Below are 19,143 nucleotides of genomic sequence, written 5' to 3'. Positions count from 1 at the left end.
CCGCGCTTCCAATGCAGGAGGCCCAGGTTCCATCCCTAGTCAGGGAACTAGATCCCACATGCCGCAACTAAAGATCCCGCGTGCCACAGCTAAGACCTGGCACAGCCAAATAAATAAATAAATATTTTAAAATAAATTTATTTATTTATTTATTTATTTTTGGCTGCATTGGGTTCTTCGTTGCTGCACATGGGCTTTCTCTAGTTGCAGTGAGCGGGGGCTACCCTTCGTTGCAGTGCATGGGCTTCTCATTGCGGTGGCTTCTCTTGTTTCGGAGCACAGGCTCTAGGTGCGTGGACTTCAGTAGTTGTGGCACGCGGGCTCAGTAGATGTGGCTCGCGGGCTCTAGAGTGCAGGCTCAGTAGTTGTGGCGCACGGGCTTTGTTGCTCTGCGGCATGTGGGATCTTCCTGGACCAGGGCTCGAACCCGTGTCCCCTGCATTGGCTGGCGGATTCTTAACCACTGCGCCACCAGGGAAGTCCTAAATAAATATATATTTTTTAAAAAGGTGAACAGGAACCTAAAAGGGTAAATGGTCTCCCTCCAGCTCTTCCCGTTGAACTTGTGTGTTGATCTCTGCAGGTTATCTTCCTTTGTAATACCTGATGATTAAAGGACAGTTTTCAGAAGACTAAAAACTGGAATGTAAGAATGAGCCTTCCCTGGGGGTGCCTAAGTGCTTCCCTGTCCCCCTTTTAATCAGTGGCAATGCAGTCCTCCCAGGGTTGCTCCAGACTTCTCTGCGTGTAACTTCCTACCTAGGTTCATAGAGTGGTTCACCAAGAGTCTGGTAATATGTTGCCAAGGATTCCCATATATTATGCCTGTTTAATTTCCCAAATTTCAAGTGACTGTTGGTATCTTAACACAGAAGCTTTGACTAATGTATTTGTCTCCTTATGAATCACCCAGACCCAGGGTCTTTGTTTCGGTCATTCCACCTCTCTTAACAGGAAACACAACAGAATCAGGCTGAGGTCTATTCATTCGTGGTCTTATGGAGCAGACTTGGTTATAAAGCTTCTGGATCATCAGGGTTTGAAGAACTCTAAGTAAACGAGGATGGTGTTATCTAGAGGAAGCTGGAGATGAATTCTTTGTAGCATGAATTACCACACATGTAAGTTATGCACCCACTCTCCATTTAAATGATCAAATTAGGGTTTTGTGCATTTCGCTTTCATAAATCGGAGGTTACAGAAATAATGATTTTTGCTTGTTTATACTGCATATTCTTTGTGTGTGTTTTGATTAGATTCATTTGAAGGGCTCAAAGAATACCCACTCTTCTTATAGTCCTATATAAAATGGTTTCTGTAAGCAGATGATCACTGACAATTCATTTTATTCCAGTGTAAAATTAAACAAGTGAGAAAATACCTCCCCACATACCTCAAAGACACAGTTGCACAGTTTGAAAAAGGCAAATTATAATCAAACTCAAAACCGTGGTGTGTGTTGAAAGCCCATTTCTTTAGTGTCAGCCTGTTCTCTTGAAACCGGAGCATATGTTGCTCTACACATCTTTCAACAAGTAACCCTTTCTCTTAGCTGGGAGTGGATGATAATTCTGTTCTAGAAACACTTCTACAATTATCCCATCTCACTCTGAAGCTCCTGGCTGGATAAACGTAATTTCATCTATGCCAAAAATAGACTACTAAGAAACAATCAGAATAAATATTAATAAATATATCTATCAGTTGTAAATTCTCAGTACCTCAATAAATTATAACAGCATTCCTGCGACTGCTCATTTGTTTAATAAATAAGCTAGAACTCTTAATTCAAAATGGTATAAATCATCAATGCTGTTAGCACTGGAATGGAAAAGCTTCAAGTGATAATGGTTAGGTTTTCATCCTGCTTATACATTTTAGCCGAATAACCCCATCTCAACTTGCATTTTTTAAGCACCAATTCTCTGAATGTTGGAAAGGGATTTTGCTGTCACCCTATCACCCCTTCTTCCAGCCATCTCCTCCAAAGTAGTCGAACATTGACCTGTTAAAGCAGAGAAATTGGCAGCCCTGAGTCAAGCTAAGAGGAAATGTAATAGACTCCAAACTAAAGATTCAGCTCCCTTTTTAGGTCTAAACAGTCACTAATGGGAAAGTAATAAAATTTGCTTTTGTTTGATTTTATCTTAGTAATACCATTCTGTCACTCGCCTTTGGTTCTATCCTTTTAATTAGGTAAATAAAAATCTTCAGTCATAATCTTCATCTTCCAATGCCCGTTAATCAGCTACCAGCTATAGAGTTCTTTTAAGAACTGATTTAGTCTTGTGCTTATCGTGTAAATTAAATTTTTATGAAAGATTCTGGTAACAGGTCGTACATAGTTGAATGACCTAAGTCCCCTGGCATTTTTCCTTTGAGTGAAGTCGGGGACTTAGTTTAACTAATTACAGTCTTCATCCGTGACTCCTTTAGTAGGAAGTTGCAATTTACTAGCATGGATTTTAAGAGTAGAATTTTAAAACAGGTACAGACTGAAGTTTTTGTGTTAGTTACGATTCTTTATTCTGACTGTTGCTCATGGAAGAAGTAGGGGAATCAGTCTGATCATTAGTTTTGTATTTTTTCATTAACTTGAACTAGAGTTCTGGACGGTGTCCGCTGTGGGAGCTGCTTGTTGTTTGGCGCAGTTCTCTACCACCTTGGTGGAGGAGAAGAGGGTTTCAGGAGGCCCTGTGTAAGACCCGCTCTGTCTGCACACATTGCCCACAGGGGATGGAGCTCTTGAGCTCATCAAGCATGCGGTCCTGATCCTTGTATTTTGCACCCCCTGCACCGTGCGTTCGTTAACTGGTAGCATTTTAAAGATGTTTCTAGGTAGACAAGTAAGGACCCAGAAAAAAAAGTTTTACAAATATTTTGGGACCCCTGTGCTTCATTTTACAGCTCATCAGTGAATGAAGTTAAAAGAGCCTTGTCCCCACTTTCTTGGTACTAAAATGTAACCCATCTGAGTTCTAGTATCATACTGGACACGCACCACCATCCCATCCCACTGTCCCTGGATGAAGATCTTTAACAGACTTGTAGGCTTCCAGCAGAGACCTCCTCGTGAGCCTGCAGGCGCGCTCAGCTGGGAGCCGTTGGCAGCAGCAGGCTGGTCTTCAACACCTGGCTTCAAGAGTGGGGCGGGACTCCAGGCGCTTGCGCAGGTGGTTGGCAAAATCCACCTGGGTCTGCGAGAGGACCTGGTTGATGATAGTCTTTGGCAGCCATCCCTAGAGTTGAAGTTAGAAGAGTTTGGCCATCTTGTGGGTGACATTCCACTCTAGACACTGCCGTGCCCGATCACACACCTGGTGGGTTGCCTAGGCTTGGCCTTCTAGCTCCGTTGGTACGTGCCCCCGTTCAGTTGATCAGGGTCAGGGGCCGGAGGACTGCTTTACTGCCCTGCTGTCATGACCATGTCAGAAGCGCTGGCTTTGCTGTCCAGGCAGATTTCAGCCCTGTCTGCCCAGCGGTGTGACCCTGAGCTAGCTACCATACCTTCTTAGGCCTGAGTTTCCTTCTTTCTAATAATAACTACAGCATTGAAATTTGATATGAGAAGTAAGAGGGAGCCAGTGCAGGCTTCTGAGATGATGGAATAGCAGTTAGGCCATCACTCCAGTGTCCCCTCTGCAGCGGTCCAGTTCCCTCAAAATGGAGGCTCTTTGCAGTTGTGTGCGGGATGATGTGGGAGCAGTGAGAGCCTACTTTGCTCACCACCGCCTTCCCGAGCACCCCTCCCCCACCCCTTACCTTGAGGTCAATGTTGAGCAGCCAGGTGAGTTTGGTCTTTGAGGGGCTTCCAGCCAGGGGATGGAGCACCATGCAGGTGGGGCCGTGCTCAGCTCTGCCGGGTGAAGACACGTCAGGTCAGGGGGACAAGGCCAAGTTCTCGAACGCTGACTAGTCTTCCCAAATCTCATCAGAGAAGTGTCCTTTGCCAAGGGTGACATTTAACAGTTGGCATGGTTACCAGCTCATCAGAACAAATGCTGATTGGAGCTGGAGCTGAAGCCTGGAGGCCTCCTGTGGTGCCTTTTAGTCGCTGGATGACGGGGAGGTCAAGGAAGGGTCCAGGGTGGTGCCTTGGGCCCCTGGGAAACTCGGGTAGCAACTGTTCTAAGTGGTACGGGTTCTGTTTTAATCAACGTTACAGTGGGACCTGAGCATACCAGCTAAACCTCAGCCCTACTTCGTTTTTTTTTTTTTTTAAACATCTTTATTGGAGTATAATTGCCTTACACTGTTGTGTTAGTTTCTGCTGTATCACAAAGTGAATCAGCTATATGTATACTTATATCCCCATATCCCCTCCCTCTTGCGTCTCCCTCCCCCACTCCGTATCCCACCCTTCTAGGTGGTCACAAAGCACCGAGCTGATCTCCCTGTGCTATGCGGCTGCTTCCCACTAGCTTTATATTTTACATTTGGTAGTGTATATATGTCCATGCCACTCTCTCACTTTGTCCCATCAGCCCTACTTCTTGTTTTAGAAAATTACTAAGGTTCTTAAACTTGCTGGGAGGGTCAGGACAAACTGGTTATGTAAGTGTGGCCAGTCTTGTCTTCCCCACCCTGCGATAGAAAATGAGACTTCCTCTGAAAGGAAGCTGAGGGTAGGAACCAAGGATTGGTTTCTTAGAGCTGGGGATGCATCACACACTTGGCAGGTGCATGGCCCCAGTCTGTGTTAAAAAAGGGAGCTTTTGAGGCTGCTGCCCGTGTTACCTGATGACGCCCTTCTGCTCGGGCATCTCCCCGTAGTGTGTGGCCATGCCAGCCAGCACACACGTGGAGCCCCGGCGCTTGGTACAGCGCACACTCACGAAGTCTCGGGGCCCCACAAGGTTTCCTGCCGCCTCTGCGGCCAACTCGTGAGTGATGACTGTGTCTTTTCCAATCTTCCGCAGGACCTGCCAGGCCACAGAGAACCAGAGTCACTACTCAGCCAGGTGGGGGGCCGAGGCACACCGCAGCTCACAGCCCCCTCCCGACTGCTGTGGCCATCCTTCCGCCTGGGCCTCCCCACCTTGATCTCCTTGACATTCGGGTTCCACTCGCCCATGGCCTCCATGTGCTCCACGAGCTCTTCGTAAAGCCTCTCCATGGGCTGGTCCACTACCACCTCCAGCCGGAACACCTTGCCCACGTCTGGGATCACTTTACTCAACACTTCGTCCCCATTCGCCTATCGGCAGGGAAGAGAGGAGCCCCAAGGGAAAGGTTAGAAAAAAATATTCCCGGCCTAGGACACGTAGACAGTGCCAGGCAAGGCAGGAGGGGAACAGCCAGGGGAACTCTAGGCTAAGCCTGAGTAAGCCTGGAACCATCTCTCATTAAGGTGGAGGAGGTCATCTTTCCTGCCGCCTGCCTCGTACACCTGCTGAGGACTGGGGAGGTAACCTGCCTGTTCCCTGGGCCCTTTTTTCTTGCGTGTAAATGCTGATGGGCGTGGGTAAGGGCCGCCGGAGAAGGCCCTTACTTGACTTCAGAAGCTCAAAGATCCTGAGAGAGACGCACCTGGGAGCAGGGAAGGTGGTTTACAACCAGCTAATTTCACATACAGGTTTTTTTAGAAGTCCAATCCCTCATTTTACACCAGAGGAATGTAGGGCCAGAGAAGGTCAGTGAGATGCCCCAGGACCCTTAGCGAAGAGCATTGCTGGGCCTAGATCCCAGATTTCCCAACTCGCAAACTTGTAGTCTGTTCACTCTGAGAACTTGGAAACATCTCACCTGAACTTTGGCCAATGGGCAGCACGTGAGCTTCTGGTGAAGATAAAGCCGCCAAAGTCTCGGTAGAGCCGTTGGCCTCTAACACACACCTTGTTCCTAGCTCCCAGTGAAAGGGCAGTGCTCAGGAGCAGAACGCCCCAGAGGGCCTTGGGCCACCTGTATCCCAGTCCAGCCCTGTTGCGGGTGAGCCCAGGTCACCCCTGCGAGGTCAGCCATAAGGCGGGCTAACAGCACAGACACTGTGCTTCAGCACTGGAACTTCTGACCCAGAGGGATGAGGCCTCTCCTGCCCCTGGAGTCCCCGTTCTGCATGGTCTGAACGGGTGTACGGTGCATTTGGAGGGGAGCTAGGGATACAGGAACGACGTTTCTCAAACGTGAGTCTCCAGGACATCTTTGTTGGGGGGAGAGGGGTATCTGGGGATATATTCTTGGGAAAGGAGAATTCTCAAAACTGCTTGCTGCCCAGTGCCTGTTGCACAAGGCCGGACTTCTGAGAGGAACAGAGAGCCCAGCTGGCCTTGAGCACGGCCGCGAAGAGCAAGGAGCTGTGGGTTCCTCCGCACCCGCCCTCACCTGCTGGCTCTCCTTCTTCCAGCCCTCCTGGTCACTGAGGACGCCCAGGGCCCTCTGCATGGCCTCCTCTCCCTGCTGGATATAGGCCAGTTCTCGGTCGCTGTAGAGAGTGTCTTCCAGCTGAGAACCTGGACACAAAGCCACGGAGAGACTCAGCTTCCTAGCCTCCCACGAGCTTTCACCCCTTTCATCTTTGAAGAGCCCAGACCAAAGCCATATGGTCCAGCCTGCAGGTTAAGTTAGACACAGGGGACAGGGAGGGGGTCTAGCCATGAACAACACCATTCCCATCAAAGTGAGTGAGGATGCCTGGGGAATGCGGGGGGAGGGATCAGAGCCACATGCACATCGTTTGCCCCCCCGCCGCTGGTAGAAGCCCCAGAAGCCTCAGCACTTACCGAGCAGAGAGCCGCGACGCCGAACCTGGTTAATCCAGGCAGCTGGGGTCGGGCCCCCCGGGGCCCTCCGGTTCAGCTCCTGGCCGATGGCCAGCACAGCCCGGTGCCTCAGCCCTGCAGGGAAGGGAGGGAAACTGTCACTTAGGAGCAGATAAGCCGCTTAGAGAATGTTCCACCCGTTCATCTCGTCACAGAGGAGGAAGCTGGCCTGGGGCAGAAAGTGGCTTGATCAGGAATACCTCCAGGGCCCAGAAACCCGCCTGCCTCCTGGGCTGGCCGGGCCTGGAGGCAGGGGCCCCACTCAAGCTTGCCGAAGTTTCCTTCTTGAAAGGGAGAGAAGCTTTGAACAACCTATCCTGCTACAGACGGGGAATTACAGACACCCGTCCCCTGAGGTCTGTGTGGCCTCTGCGTGAGTAACTGCTCCGTGTGCCCGCGGGTTCCCGCTGATCTAGAGAGAACAGCTCCACGCCAGGTACAGGTCTTCCAAGTGCGGCTTCCATCTAAACAGTGGCCACCTGAACCCATTGTAATTAGAAAGGACTTGCTTAGGTTTGTCTGTGGTCCCTTCAGCGACAGCAGGGGACTGACTCCAGTGGCCCTGGTTTCGTTCTCCTAACCGATGACAGCGAGACTCCCCACCTCACCCACCTTCCCTCTCTATGTGCTCCTCGGCTGTCTTACTCCCCTTTCTTGTCCTTCGTCCCCCCGTCTCCCGCCTGCCCTGCCTCAGGCTTGTCAACACAGCTTCCTGGAGTCCAGGCTGACTCCTGCCTCTGCCACTGCGGCTCGGACTTCCCTGGCACCCTTGGTACCCATCCTAGAGAAAGGCAGAGTCAGGAAGAAGCCAAGACAGCTCGGAGCCCTGGAGGGGAGGCCGGGGATGACAGAGTCTGCAAGGCACCCAGGAACCTACGTATCCGGCTCTTCTTCAGCACCGGGGACACTGAGGTACGGGAGGGGGAAGGCTTGCAAGGCTCCCCCAGTGAGCGGCACCCCTGGGACCTGAGTGGCCTGTCCCCTGCCCCCCAAGCCCACACTTTCCCCACGAGACATTGCCTGCGGACTCTTGGTCGGCCGGACAGGGGGGCCCCAGGAGCTCACCCTTCATGTTGCGCACGTGTCTGTAGGAGCTCCCGGCGCACAGCTTAAACGTGGCAAGGAGCATGGTTCCCTGGCGGTGGGGGCGGGCGTGGAGGCTGGTGGTGCTGCTCTTGGCTCCTCTCCTCCTGGGCCGTCAGGGTTGGCCTCTGGGTCCTGCAGCCGCGGCTGGACCCTGCGTCCTGCGCCTTAAATGCCTCCAGCTGAAGGCTGTGTTTCATCATCAGGAGATAAAAAAGCCATCACTCATCGTGTAAAGGAAGGCACCAAGGATAGAGGGATTGCCTCACAAGGAGCCTTTGGCCATTTGCGGGGAGTGCGGGCGGGGGTGGGGAAAGGGCTTGGGAGGCTGGTGCCTGACCGGGCTGGATGGAGGGGAGAGAAAAAAAGGAGCAGCAGAGGTCAAGGCAATTTAGAAAAAAAGTATGCACATGTGACAGGGGTTCTCAAGCAGCAAGCTGTTTAAAATGCAGCTTTGTAACCCTCATGCTCAGAAATTCCAGATTTAATGAGTCTAGAATTGAGGCTCTGAAACCTGTATTTAAAAAAAAATTTCCCAGGTGATTGCCATGAAGGTATTCTGTGAACTGTACACTAGGCTTTGAGAAGCTCTGCCCTAGGAGAGCACCCAGGGCTTCTGATAGGGTACAGGCAGGTGGAGCTGGCAGAGGCCACCCAGCCCCAGGATGAGGGGCCTGAAGTCTCGGGAGGAACGGCGCTCCCACCCGGTTCTACAAGAATCAAGTCATGGCCCCTGCGGTCGCTGACCTACAGGACACCCTGAAAGGAATTCAGGAAGACGATCAGGATGAGGCACACTGTGCCCTGGGAAAACAGGCAAAGTGAGCCCTTAGACAGTTATCAATATTATAATGTTTTAGAAATTTTTTATGAATCTGGTTTCTTACATCTTCTCATACTTAGAAAAGCACTAAAGTCATGAACGGAGAAATCCGTTGCTTGTGACCAGGAGCAACCTTCTACCAAAATGTGTGCTTGAGTGCAGGTACCGTTCCCCTAAATCACACGTAAGCCAGCGTCCCCCGTACCTCTCCCTCTTTAGAGCAGTTCCTCAGAGCTATCTGAGAGGCTGTTTCCCAGGCTATAGTCCTCAGTAAGTCCCCCAATAGAACTGAAACTCACAGCTCTCTTGTTGTACGTTGTTTTTCAGTCGACAGTTCTGCTGACTGTGAAGGAGCACAGAGCTAACTTCTGTCCTCCGTCTGAACACTATGAGGATTCAGAACCTTGGCAGCAGCAAGGGCCTTTTATTCCCATCCACCTCCTCAGCGAGTCCAGACGAATCTGGGTGAGTTTCTCCTGGTTCTCAGATCTCCCAGTTACTGGTTGATAATCCAGAGTTTTATTTGGTGGTGTATAACAGGTACCTGACGCCCAGTTGAAAGATACTGGTGGGGGTGCCCCCCCAACCCCCAGTTCTGCCTCCAGAAAGACACTGAATGGTCTGGACTGAGTGACTAGGTGTGAGGCTGGCCAAATGTCTTTCCTCAGTTAGGCCAACTAAGGGGTGTCAGAAAGCCAACCTCTGACTAACACCCCAGCTAGATTGATGTAAAATACATACAGAACTTATTTTACAAGTACTTAATTGGGAACTAACCACTGAACTGGGTAAGAAATTAAAGAATTCTAGTGGAAACCCTGATGGCTTAATAAAACTGTTAAAGGATCAAGATCAAGGATTAGTTACAGGGCTTCCCTGGCGGCGCAGTGGTTAAGAATCCGCCTGCCAATTCAGGGGACACGGGTTTGAGCCCTGGTCCAGGAAGATCCCACATGCCGCGGAGCAACTAAGCCCGTCTGCCACAACTACTGAAGCCCACATGCCTAGAGCCTGTGCTCCGCAACAAGAGAAGCCACCGCAATGAGAAGCCTGCGCACCACAACGAAGAGTAGCCCCCACTCACCGCAACGAGAGAAAGCCCGTGCGCAGCAACGAAGACCCAATGCAGCCAAAAATAAATAAATAAATTTATTTTTAAAAAAAGATTAGTTATATATGACTGATAACTGATGAATATGGTTATAATTTTTATGACTTTTTGTCAGAAATATTACTGGCTTTTAATCTTTGTTTTCTAGATATAAGGAAACCTTAAGCTAATTATGACTTACAGCAACTTGGTAAATTGGACCTTTGTAAGCAGAACTGAAACATTTATCTTTTCTTTCTACTTGATCTCTCCAGAAAGTGGAGACTTTCAGGTTCCCAGTAGCCTTATCAGGTGAATAAGGAAGGTCAACTCCTGGCAGGTGCAAGAATGTCAAGGTATTTTGGAGACCTTGAGAAGAGAGGAATTCACCCAAATCTATAGTTATTGTGGCGGAATCTAATGGCAAGCCCTTGGCATGGCTTTCCTGGCTCAACTTTAGAGGCCTTTTAAAAGTTCAATCTGCAATTCCTTATGAAAAGTTCCAGGAAAAATAATTTAAAAGAGCCTATATAATCAATTACACTTATGTAAATAATCAGGCCAAGTTTATTTTGCAAACAAATTAGCCTTAATTGGGCTATATTTGGTAGAAATGAAGGTGGTTTTAGAGAAAAAAAAAGTTCTAGTGGATATTAAGTTCTAATGTTGTCAGTTGTCTTCCAAGTTTGTACTTACTGCCCAAGGCTCACTTCTTTTGTTGGCTCCTTGTTACATTATTGTGAAGTTTAGTTGAATTATTAAAAGGACATTGTGGGCTTCCCTGGTGGCACAGTGGTTGAGAGTCCGCCTGCCAATGCAGGGGACACGGGTTCGTGCCCTGGTCCGGGAGGATCCCGCATGCCACGGAGCGGCTGGGCCTGTGAGCCATGGCCGCTGAGCCTGCGCGTCCGGAGCCTGTGCTCCGCAACGGGAGAGGCCACAACAGTGAGAGGCCCGCGTACCACAGGAAAAAAAAAAAAAAAAAAAAAAAAGGACATTGTAAGTGTGTTTCTGGAGCTTATCACAGTAATCCTTGGATGAAGATCAGATGCCCCATGACCTGTAACAAGATTACATATACTAGAAAATATATCGTTTAAAGGACTTTCTCCAATCTATATAGAAGGACCCTCCAATGAAAATAATGACAACTAGGCGACTTGATTAGCCAAATAAATAGTTCTACATAAGATCAATGATTGTAATAGTGTAACCCTAGATATGGGAAGAAGCAGTAAGAGGGAAACGATTCCTGTAGTTTCCAGTAAGAGGGAAACTATAACAGACGAGTAAGACTGTTATGGGCCTAGTTCAGTAACAGCACATTGAGTGGCCTATGTCAGCGAAATCTTCACCAGACCTAAGAATGAGCCTTCCTAGCACCATGGGACAAACTGGTCATGAGATGCATCCTAAACCTTGGTCAAAACTATGATCAAGGGGAGGGTACTGCCAAGTGAGGAATGTTGCCCACCATCCAGTTCTACAGCCCCTGCAGTTGCTGACCTATAGTTACCCTTAAAAGGACTTCAGGGCGAAGATCAGGATGAGGCACTCCGTGCTCTGGGAAAACTGGCAGAACTGGCCCTCAGATAGTTAGAGATTTTCAGGAGAAAACTTTTGTGAACCCGGACTCTTGCATCTTCCCTTACTTAAAAAAGCACTAAAATCATTAAAGGAGATACCTGTTCCTCGTGACTAGCAGCAGCCTTCTCCTGAGACATGTGCTTGGTTGCGCGTACCCTCTTCACCTAACTCACACATGCTTCCGAGCAGTTCCTCAGAGCTGTGAGGCTGGCTCCTGGGCTACAGTCCTAGGTAAGTCTCCAAACAAAACTGAAAAGTCACAGCTCTCCCGTTGTGCGTTTCAACTGACGGTGGAAATGAGCTGTTCAAGGTCACACAGCTGGTCGGCGGCAGGTCTGGGACGACAACCTTCAGTCCGTCTTTTCACGGCTCCTCCTGCAGCCCCCCGACACTTCGTGTGTTCAGCTGCTCAATTATTGATGCATCCATCTCTCTCAGCAGCCTTTACCAAAGCCCTGTTTAGGGTCAGTTCCCGTCTCAGGGGTTAGTTCTGGAGCAAGGATCACGCCTCAGGGCTGAGTCCTGTCAGCTCACAGAGCAGAGGGGAGAACGGGCCGGAGACACAAAGAGAGGGGGCCCGGGCCTGGCCATGCCCCACGCCCTTCTTTACGCTTTCCCGAGTGACCTAGGCTGGCCAGGCTGTGCCGTAGGGCCTGGCATGAGCTGAAAGGTTCAAAAGACAGGGTATTGGGGTGCCCAGCCCAGTGTTTCCACTTTGGGGGGCCCTGTGGTCTGAACGGGGACTCGCGAGAGGCCCAGTCTCTCCTCTGCAGTCCCCACGCTCCTGTCCAGGCCCAGTGAGGGGATCTCATTCCAGGCTGCATGTTGGTCTCCAATGACATCTTTTCCTCTTAAGGTTGACCTCGAGGTTGCTTCTGAGCCGGATTCACCTGGCAAGAAGGTTGGGGGTCGAGAGAATCACATTGAATTTGGCCCTGGTCCTGGACCTGCCCCCCAGGTGAGAGAGTTCCGTGTCCTGTCACCACTGCACGGAGATGGAGGGAAGGCCCCCCACCAGCTCTTGCCGTCCCCCTCACTCTAGAAAGGACGAAACGGACAGGACCTGCCTGGAGCCCGGTGCCTGGGGTCCAGAGGGAGCAGGTGAATCCCACATGCCCCCTTCAGGCCATGCTGGCACAGTGGGATGCGGCCAGCGACCCGGAGAAACGCCTGTCCGGGCTCCGCTCCGAGCAGTGGCTGCCTGGCGGCCCGGCCCGCCCGCCAGGGCCCCCGTGCCCGCCGCCCGCATGAGCTGTGAGGCCTTAACCGCCCAGCCTTCTGGAACTGGCTTGTCCCTTACTGTGGGTCTCCCTAGAGGGGTCGTCTCGGTCCTGATTTGTGTCATGGTGTGCGTGTGTTTGCTGTCTGTTCTCTGGGGCTGGTTCCCCTGCCCTCCCGGCACTGAGCTCCCGGCGGCGGTGGCTCAGGGCAGGTTCCTGTTCCTTCTCTACAGGGAGCAGCTGAGGAGCTGACTCTGACTTAGGAACGCCGCCTGTGGGCTTTGTTTCCATCCCTCTCAGAGTCACAGGGAAGCTGGCACCAGAGGGACAGCCTTGGCCTCTTGTTTGTCTCCAGCCTGAGCCAGCGGCGTGGAAAGAGGTCGGGCGGCCCGGGGGGAAGGCAGCAGGCCAGCCGCCCCAGGCTTCTCCTCCGTCCTGGCCCACGTGCGCCCTCGTGCACACGTGCCTCTCGGTCAGGGAGGGGAGGGGTTACCATGGGACAGGCCGGCAGATCACGTTCAAGGCCCTGCCATTGCTGTCCTGGGGAGAATTATGGCCGTCGTGAGGGGGAGGAGGTGGTATGGGGAGACTGCAGGATCGGGGCACAGGCTGCTGCTGATGTCAGAGCCTGCCACTGACTCTGGGATGGGTGTGGGGTGCTGGTGACGTCCTCCTGGGCCAAGGTTCTCTTCCTCAGCCTTTCCAGGCTGAGCGCCTTGTTAACTCTCACGGTCCCTCTGAGCAGGAAGGTAGGCAGAGACGTCTGGGAATTCCCTCTGGTTCTGGAAGTCCTCTGTGTCTGGCTTTGCTTTTGGATGAGGGCAGAGCCCACAAGGGTGGAGACTGGAGGGCACCGCAGGCCGGGAGGGAAGAGATGCGGCCCAGGCCGTGCAGAGTGCTGGACAGGAAGGCCCAGGGCCGGGGAGGGAGGACCCCACTCATTCACTCAACAATCCTTTGCTGAGTGTCCACTGTGTAGCTCTACAGTTACAGGGGAAAACGAACCATGTGACCCCCTCTGGGGAGCTGTAGGGCAGATGAGGAGGTTCCAAAGTACAGAGGACGGAGCACCTGAGGACAGAGGAGGAGGAGGGGGGTGCTTCTGGGGGGAAGTCAGATGAGGAAGGAGTCAGCCAGGTGGGAGGGGGGCTGCGGGCCAGGCGCTCCAGGTACAGCATGGAGCGGGCGGGGGTGGGGGCGGAAGTCTGAGGGGTGCTCAGCTGTGGAATGTTTGTGGGGCGCGGAGGGAAGTCAAGGCTGGAGAGAGAGGCAGAGGTCAGAGGTCAGCCGGGTGGGCGTGGGAAGATTCCTCCGCAGGTTCCCGGGAAGCAGAGGCCAGGAGTTGAGGAGGGGACCTGGAGCTGGTGTGGCCCGGCCCCGAGGAGGTGAGTACTGGGCATCGCCAGTGGCCTTCGACCTGGGGCGTGTGGGGAAGCTGTGGACTGGAGGGCAGAAAGCACAGAGGTCAAGTTCAGACAGACTTCCCATCCCACTGCCACCACTTACACTATGGTTGGGAGCCCCTCACTTCAATCTGAACTTCCTCATCTATAAAATAGCGGTATGTTTTCTTTTTCTTTTTCTTTGTGTAATCCTCTCAGGGTGGTTATAAGGCTTGAATCAGGTAACAATACATCAAGAGCCCCCAGGACCAAGCCCCGACTTCTCAGCCAGTGTCTGGGCCCTCGCGACTCCCCCCAGCCACCCTTCTCGTCTTGCCCAGCTCAGCGCGCTCCCGAGGTGCCCTCCACGTTCAGGGCAGCTCACAGCGTTACCCCCTGAAAGGCTTCCCTTTGGGCACCCCATCCCCCTACTCTTTAGTTAGAATTCAATACCTTTGGGCCCCCCGACAGACATTTATCACAGTATCAGTAAGACTGTTACCCATTCCCCCCACACACCTTTTTTAAAAGACTGTGTTAAGAGCTGTTTTAGATTCACAGAGAAACTGAGAGGAAGGAACAGAGCTTTCCCGTAGACCCTCTGCCCGCACACCTGTAGATCCCCCCTCTTCCCGTGTCTGGGAGCTCCGTCCGTAAGGACCTGTAAACGCCATGAGGACTTGGATCCTTTCCAAATTCTTGATTCCCCAGCACTTAGCACAGTGCTAGATAATTAATAGATACTGAATGAATGTTTACTAAATGACTGGGAAGCATGGAGCCTGGCACATTGTAGATTATCAATAAGTATTGATTTTCTTCCAGCTCTTCCATCCTGCTTATAGGGTACGTGCTTATTTAATATCTAAAGAGTGGAGTGTTTTCCCCCAAAGGAGCCATTGTGAGAGGGCAGCAGAAAGTTAAGGCAAGTTTAACTCATTGGGCTTGAGGTCATTATGGATTACCTCCCTTCAGAGAATATTTTTTTAATAAATTTATTTTAATTTACTTATCTTTGGCTGCATTGGGTCTTTGTTGCTGTGCGCGGGCTTTCTCTAGTTGCGGCGAGCTGGGGCTACTCTTCGTTGCAGTGCGTGGGCTTCTCACTGCGGTGGCTTCTCTTGTTGCAGAGCACGGGCTCTAGGCGCGCGGGCTTCAGTAGTTGTGGCTCATGGCCTCTAGAGCGCAGGCCCAGTAGCTGTGGCACACGGGCTTAGCTGGTCCGCAGCATATGGGATCTTCCCGGACCAGGGCTTGAACCCGTGTCGCCTGCATTGGCAGGTGGATTCTTAACCACTGCGCCACCAGGGAAGCCCGGAGAACATTTTATGTAATCCAGCACTTAATTCCTCAGTTTGAGTTGGTTGCCATTATGTTATCACTCTTTTTTTTTTTTTTTTGGCTGCGCTGCATGGCATGCAGAACTTCCCCATCCAGGGATCGAACCCACGTCCCCTGCATTGGAAGCACGGAGTCTTAACCACTGGACTGCCAGGGAAGCCCTGTTATTCCTTTTTTTTTTTTTTTTTTTTTTTCTGAAGCCCTGTTATTCTTATTTGTACAGAGGAGACTAAGTGTAAGCTCAGTGAGGGGATGGAAGGCATCCCATGAGTCTGGGGGGCCTCAGCAGATGATAACAGCTGGCGTGGAGCGCTCCTGAGCCAGGGGTGGCTCTGAGCTCTTCACACGTGTTCACTCCTTACCACCACCCAAAGAGCTGGTGCTATTAGATCCCCATTTTGCAGACAGGGAGCTGAGAGGTGCTGCTGGACCAAGTTCGGAGAGCTCTGAAGTGAAGAAACCAGGACGCACAGCCTGTGCTCTTCACCGTTTTGTTTTGTTTTTTAAATTGAAGTACAGTTGATTTACAGTGTTGTGTTAGTTGCTGCTGTACAGCAAAGTGACTCAGTTATACATACGTATATATATATCCTTTTTCATATTCTTTTCCAGTATGGTTTGTCACAGGATATTGAGTATAGTTCCCTGTGCTCTACAGTAGGACCTTGTTGTGTATCCATTCTCTGTATAATAGTTCGCATCTGCTAATCCCAAACTCCCACTCCATCCCTCCCCCACCCCCCTCCCCCTTGGCAACCACAAGTCTGTTCTCTATGTCTGTGAGTCTGTTTCTGTTGCATAGATAAGTTCATTTGTGTCATATTTTAGATTCCACATATAAGTGATATATGGTATTTGTCTTTCTGTCTGGCTTACTTCACTTAGTATGATCATCTTTAGGTCCATCCATGTAGCTGCAGATGGCATTATTTCATTCTTTTTTATGCCTGTGTGCGCTTCACGTTTTAAAATCTCCTGTTTCTCTCTGAAAAGCAGGGCCCACATTTGCCTCTCATGCCTGACAAATCTCAGGGTGATGCTCAGCTGTCCCCTTACACTGGTTGCCTTGTTCTCGTCTGCCAGTTTCCAGGAGGTGAGCCAGGGACGTTGGCAGGGACCACAGTTAAAGCTCTCTGTCTTCTGTGATAGCCTAAACCAGAAGAGCAAACTGAAGGCAGGTGGGCTGAGTTTAACTTCCCAGATATTTTATTTGACCTGCACACTATTTTTAGAAAATTTTGAATTAGTTGCCAACACAAACTGTAGGACAGAAAACAGATCAGTGGTTGCCAGGGGCTGGGGAAGGAGGGAGAAGTTAAATTCACAGGGGCAGGGGTGATGGTGATATAACTATATGCAGTTGTTAAAACTCACAGAATTGTACACTAAAAAGAGTGAATTTTACTGTATGCAAACTTATTCGTCAATAAAACTGGGTCTTAGAGATGAATTCCCAGGCAATCGGGGTTTCTGACCTTGGATACGGCCAGCACTGGGCCCTCTCTCTTCCTTGTGGTTCTGGCTGCTGGCCGGCTAGTGCTCTGACACCACTCAATGCTCTGTGTTTCCAGAGCAGCAGCATTTGAGACCATTTTCTACCCCTGGGTCCTGCAGTAACAGCTGCTGAATGTCTGAAGTTAGGGGGAAAAAAAATTTTTTTTTTTTTCTTTTAAAGAATAGGTACAAAATAGGAGGTTGAGAAGGGGGAAAAAGAGAGGCAAAGCGGTGAAGTGAGACAGGAGAAAAGAAGAGGACTTGATTTTATTTTCTGCTCCCAAGGAGCCCTGGCAGAGCCGGAGGAGTAGACAGGTAGGGGAGTGCGAACCAGGGTGGACAGCCCCAGAGCTTTGGGACACGTAGGTACGTGCCATTTTCTGGGATGGGTTTCCTAATTCTTTCAGGCTAGGAGGTCTTGGGTCACTTAACTAGATACAAAACCTGCTTCGCTGGCAAAAGCAAGCACCCATGAAGCAGCCTCTTGCTCTTTATCCCCAAAGGGGCGGAACACGGACTGAAGAGTATCTGTTGCCTCCAGCAACCCTGACAAGTCCTCCCCCACCCCCAACCCCGTTTCCCTGGGACGCTCTTCCAGATGTTGGCCAATCATCTCCAGACTCTTCATGCCTGGGGGGCTGTGGTCTGCAGTGAGGGCAGTAGGAGAACATCTCCACATGCAGTGTAAGGATCTCTGCTAATCACTCCACTCCCGGATGCTCGGTGCGTCCTGCCGTCCTCATCCTTTGAGGCCTCAGTGGTCTCTGAAGCATCTTATCTGACCAGCCTGAATTCACTGCATTCCCCATCCATCCATCTGTGCATCGACCCATCCTTCAACCCCCAAAATATGTACTGAGACTTGATATATGCCCGGTATCATCCTAGATGTGGGACTACAGGAGTGAACATGACAAAAATCCTGTCCTTAAGGGTTTACATTCTAGTGGGGGAGTGGAGAAGTAAAGAAGTGAAACTTATGTTGGATTGCGATACTTGCTCCGGTGAAAAGCAAAGCTGCCAAGGATATAGGTGGGGGGAGGTGTGCTATTTAAAACAGGTCGTGAGGGAAGGATTCTTGCAGTTATCTGGGACAAGTATGTCCTAAGCAGAGAGAACAGGAAATTCCGGCCTCGTCCAGGGCCTGCTGCATCTGCTCTGCCTGCTGGCCTGCACCATCTGCCGTCTGTACCTCGCTCTTCCTGACCTGCCACCCATACTCCTGTGAGCAAAACTGAGGCCACTCTCCAGCCGTCACATCTGTGTCATACCCCTGGGGTTCATGCTGACGCGGCATCCCTGAGAAGCCCTGCACAATGGGCAGCGTGAGGGCATCTGGTTCTGCTAAGTATCCAGGGCCTGTTGGGAGTTTATCCGAGCAGCGGGGGAGAGCAGATACTGTGGCTTAAGTTCAGCCGACAACATGCAACATAAGGTCAAGGGCCAAGGAAAGGGGAAAAGAACAGCTGGGAGAGAGAGAGAGAGAGGCTGCTGTACCCAGTTACATCAGAATAAAGATCGCCAGGAAAGGGGCTGCAGTAGATCTTGTTTGTTTTCCTTGAAAGTGGTCTCATGGGAACCCCTATTGGAAGAAACTATTAAAGACAAAACAAAGGTATAGAACTGAGATGGATTCTGAAGCCTGATAACAGTAGAGGAGTACCCGCAGTGGTCCAGGAAAAAAGCACGATTCCAGTTCCTGCAAAAAGCCTGGACTGGGCAAAGCTGAGGGCAGGCCGTTGCTCTGAGCAGCAGGGAGACAGGAGGGAAGCAGGGAGTCTCATTCCACCCTTCAGCTCTGACTCTTTGCTGCTGCCTGTGTGACAAAGGTCTAAAGGCAATACATTATTACGCATAACAACTGAAGCCCAGCTATGGCTTGGAAATTCCTGAACTACTGTGGAAATTCTTCTTCTTTGAACGTAAGAATAAATCATGACTCTTGATTGCATTTGGAATTCTGTTTGAAGGAGGTTGAAAAGACGAGTACAGTGAATCCGAATCTCTTGAAGGTGCCGGATATTCTGAAACGGTGGTGCTCAGAAAAAAGCAGAATGCTTACAGAAGGCTGTAATTCTTTTGACTCTCAAAGAACATCTTCTTGTAGTGAAAGTTAGCCACCTCTTCCACAAGTCTTCCCTTTGTGTGGGAAGTTAATAACAAATTCCGGCTATTCAACAGTAAGGTTAGAGATGAAACACACTAGATAAATCATTAAGTGCGACTGTTCTTCACAAATTAGCTACCTTGAAACCAACCCAATGAGTAGCTCAGAAGTCTGCATTTGGGGCAGTTTTAAAAACACCTGAGCTCATAAAATGTGGTATATTTAATACTATAAAATAACTCAAACATAGGAATTGGC

General features: G+C 50.5%; 1 protein-coding gene and 1 long non-coding RNA gene across 3 annotated transcripts; one reads left to right on the top strand and one right to left on the bottom strand.

The window, feature by feature from the left end:
- Positions 1-3,125: 3,125 nt before the first annotated feature.
- Positions 3,126-7,887, bottom strand: STAR (steroidogenic acute regulatory protein; the record flags this gene model as incomplete). Its single annotated transcript, XM_079726769.1, has 7 exons — positions 3,126-3,239; positions 3,763-3,856; positions 4,738-4,922; positions 5,039-5,197; positions 6,322-6,449; positions 6,720-6,833; positions 7,824-7,887. 7 exons carry the CDS (start codon positions 7,885-7,887, stop codon positions 3,126-3,128), a joined length of 858 nt encoding a protein of 285 aa, XP_079582895.1.
- Positions 7,396-9,789, top strand: LOC307068728. 2 transcript variants are annotated; one of them, XR_013811469.1, is made up of 4 exons: positions 7,396-7,670; positions 8,745-8,826; positions 8,992-9,129; positions 9,580-9,789. It is a non-coding gene; the product is annotated as an uncharacterized lncRNA (long non-coding RNA). The 2 variants fall into 2 exon arrangements; XR_013811468.1 differs by lacking the exon at positions 8,745-8,826.
- Positions 9,790-19,143: the final 9,354 nt, after the last annotated feature.

Source organism: Hyperoodon ampullatus (assembly GCF_949752795.1).
Source record: "Hyperoodon ampullatus genome assembly, chromosome: 20".
In the NCBI taxonomy this organism is placed as follows: domain Eukaryota; kingdom Metazoa; phylum Chordata; class Mammalia; order Artiodactyla; family Ziphiidae; genus Hyperoodon; species Hyperoodon ampullatus.
This window is presented reverse-complemented; position numbering and strand designations above follow the sequence as displayed.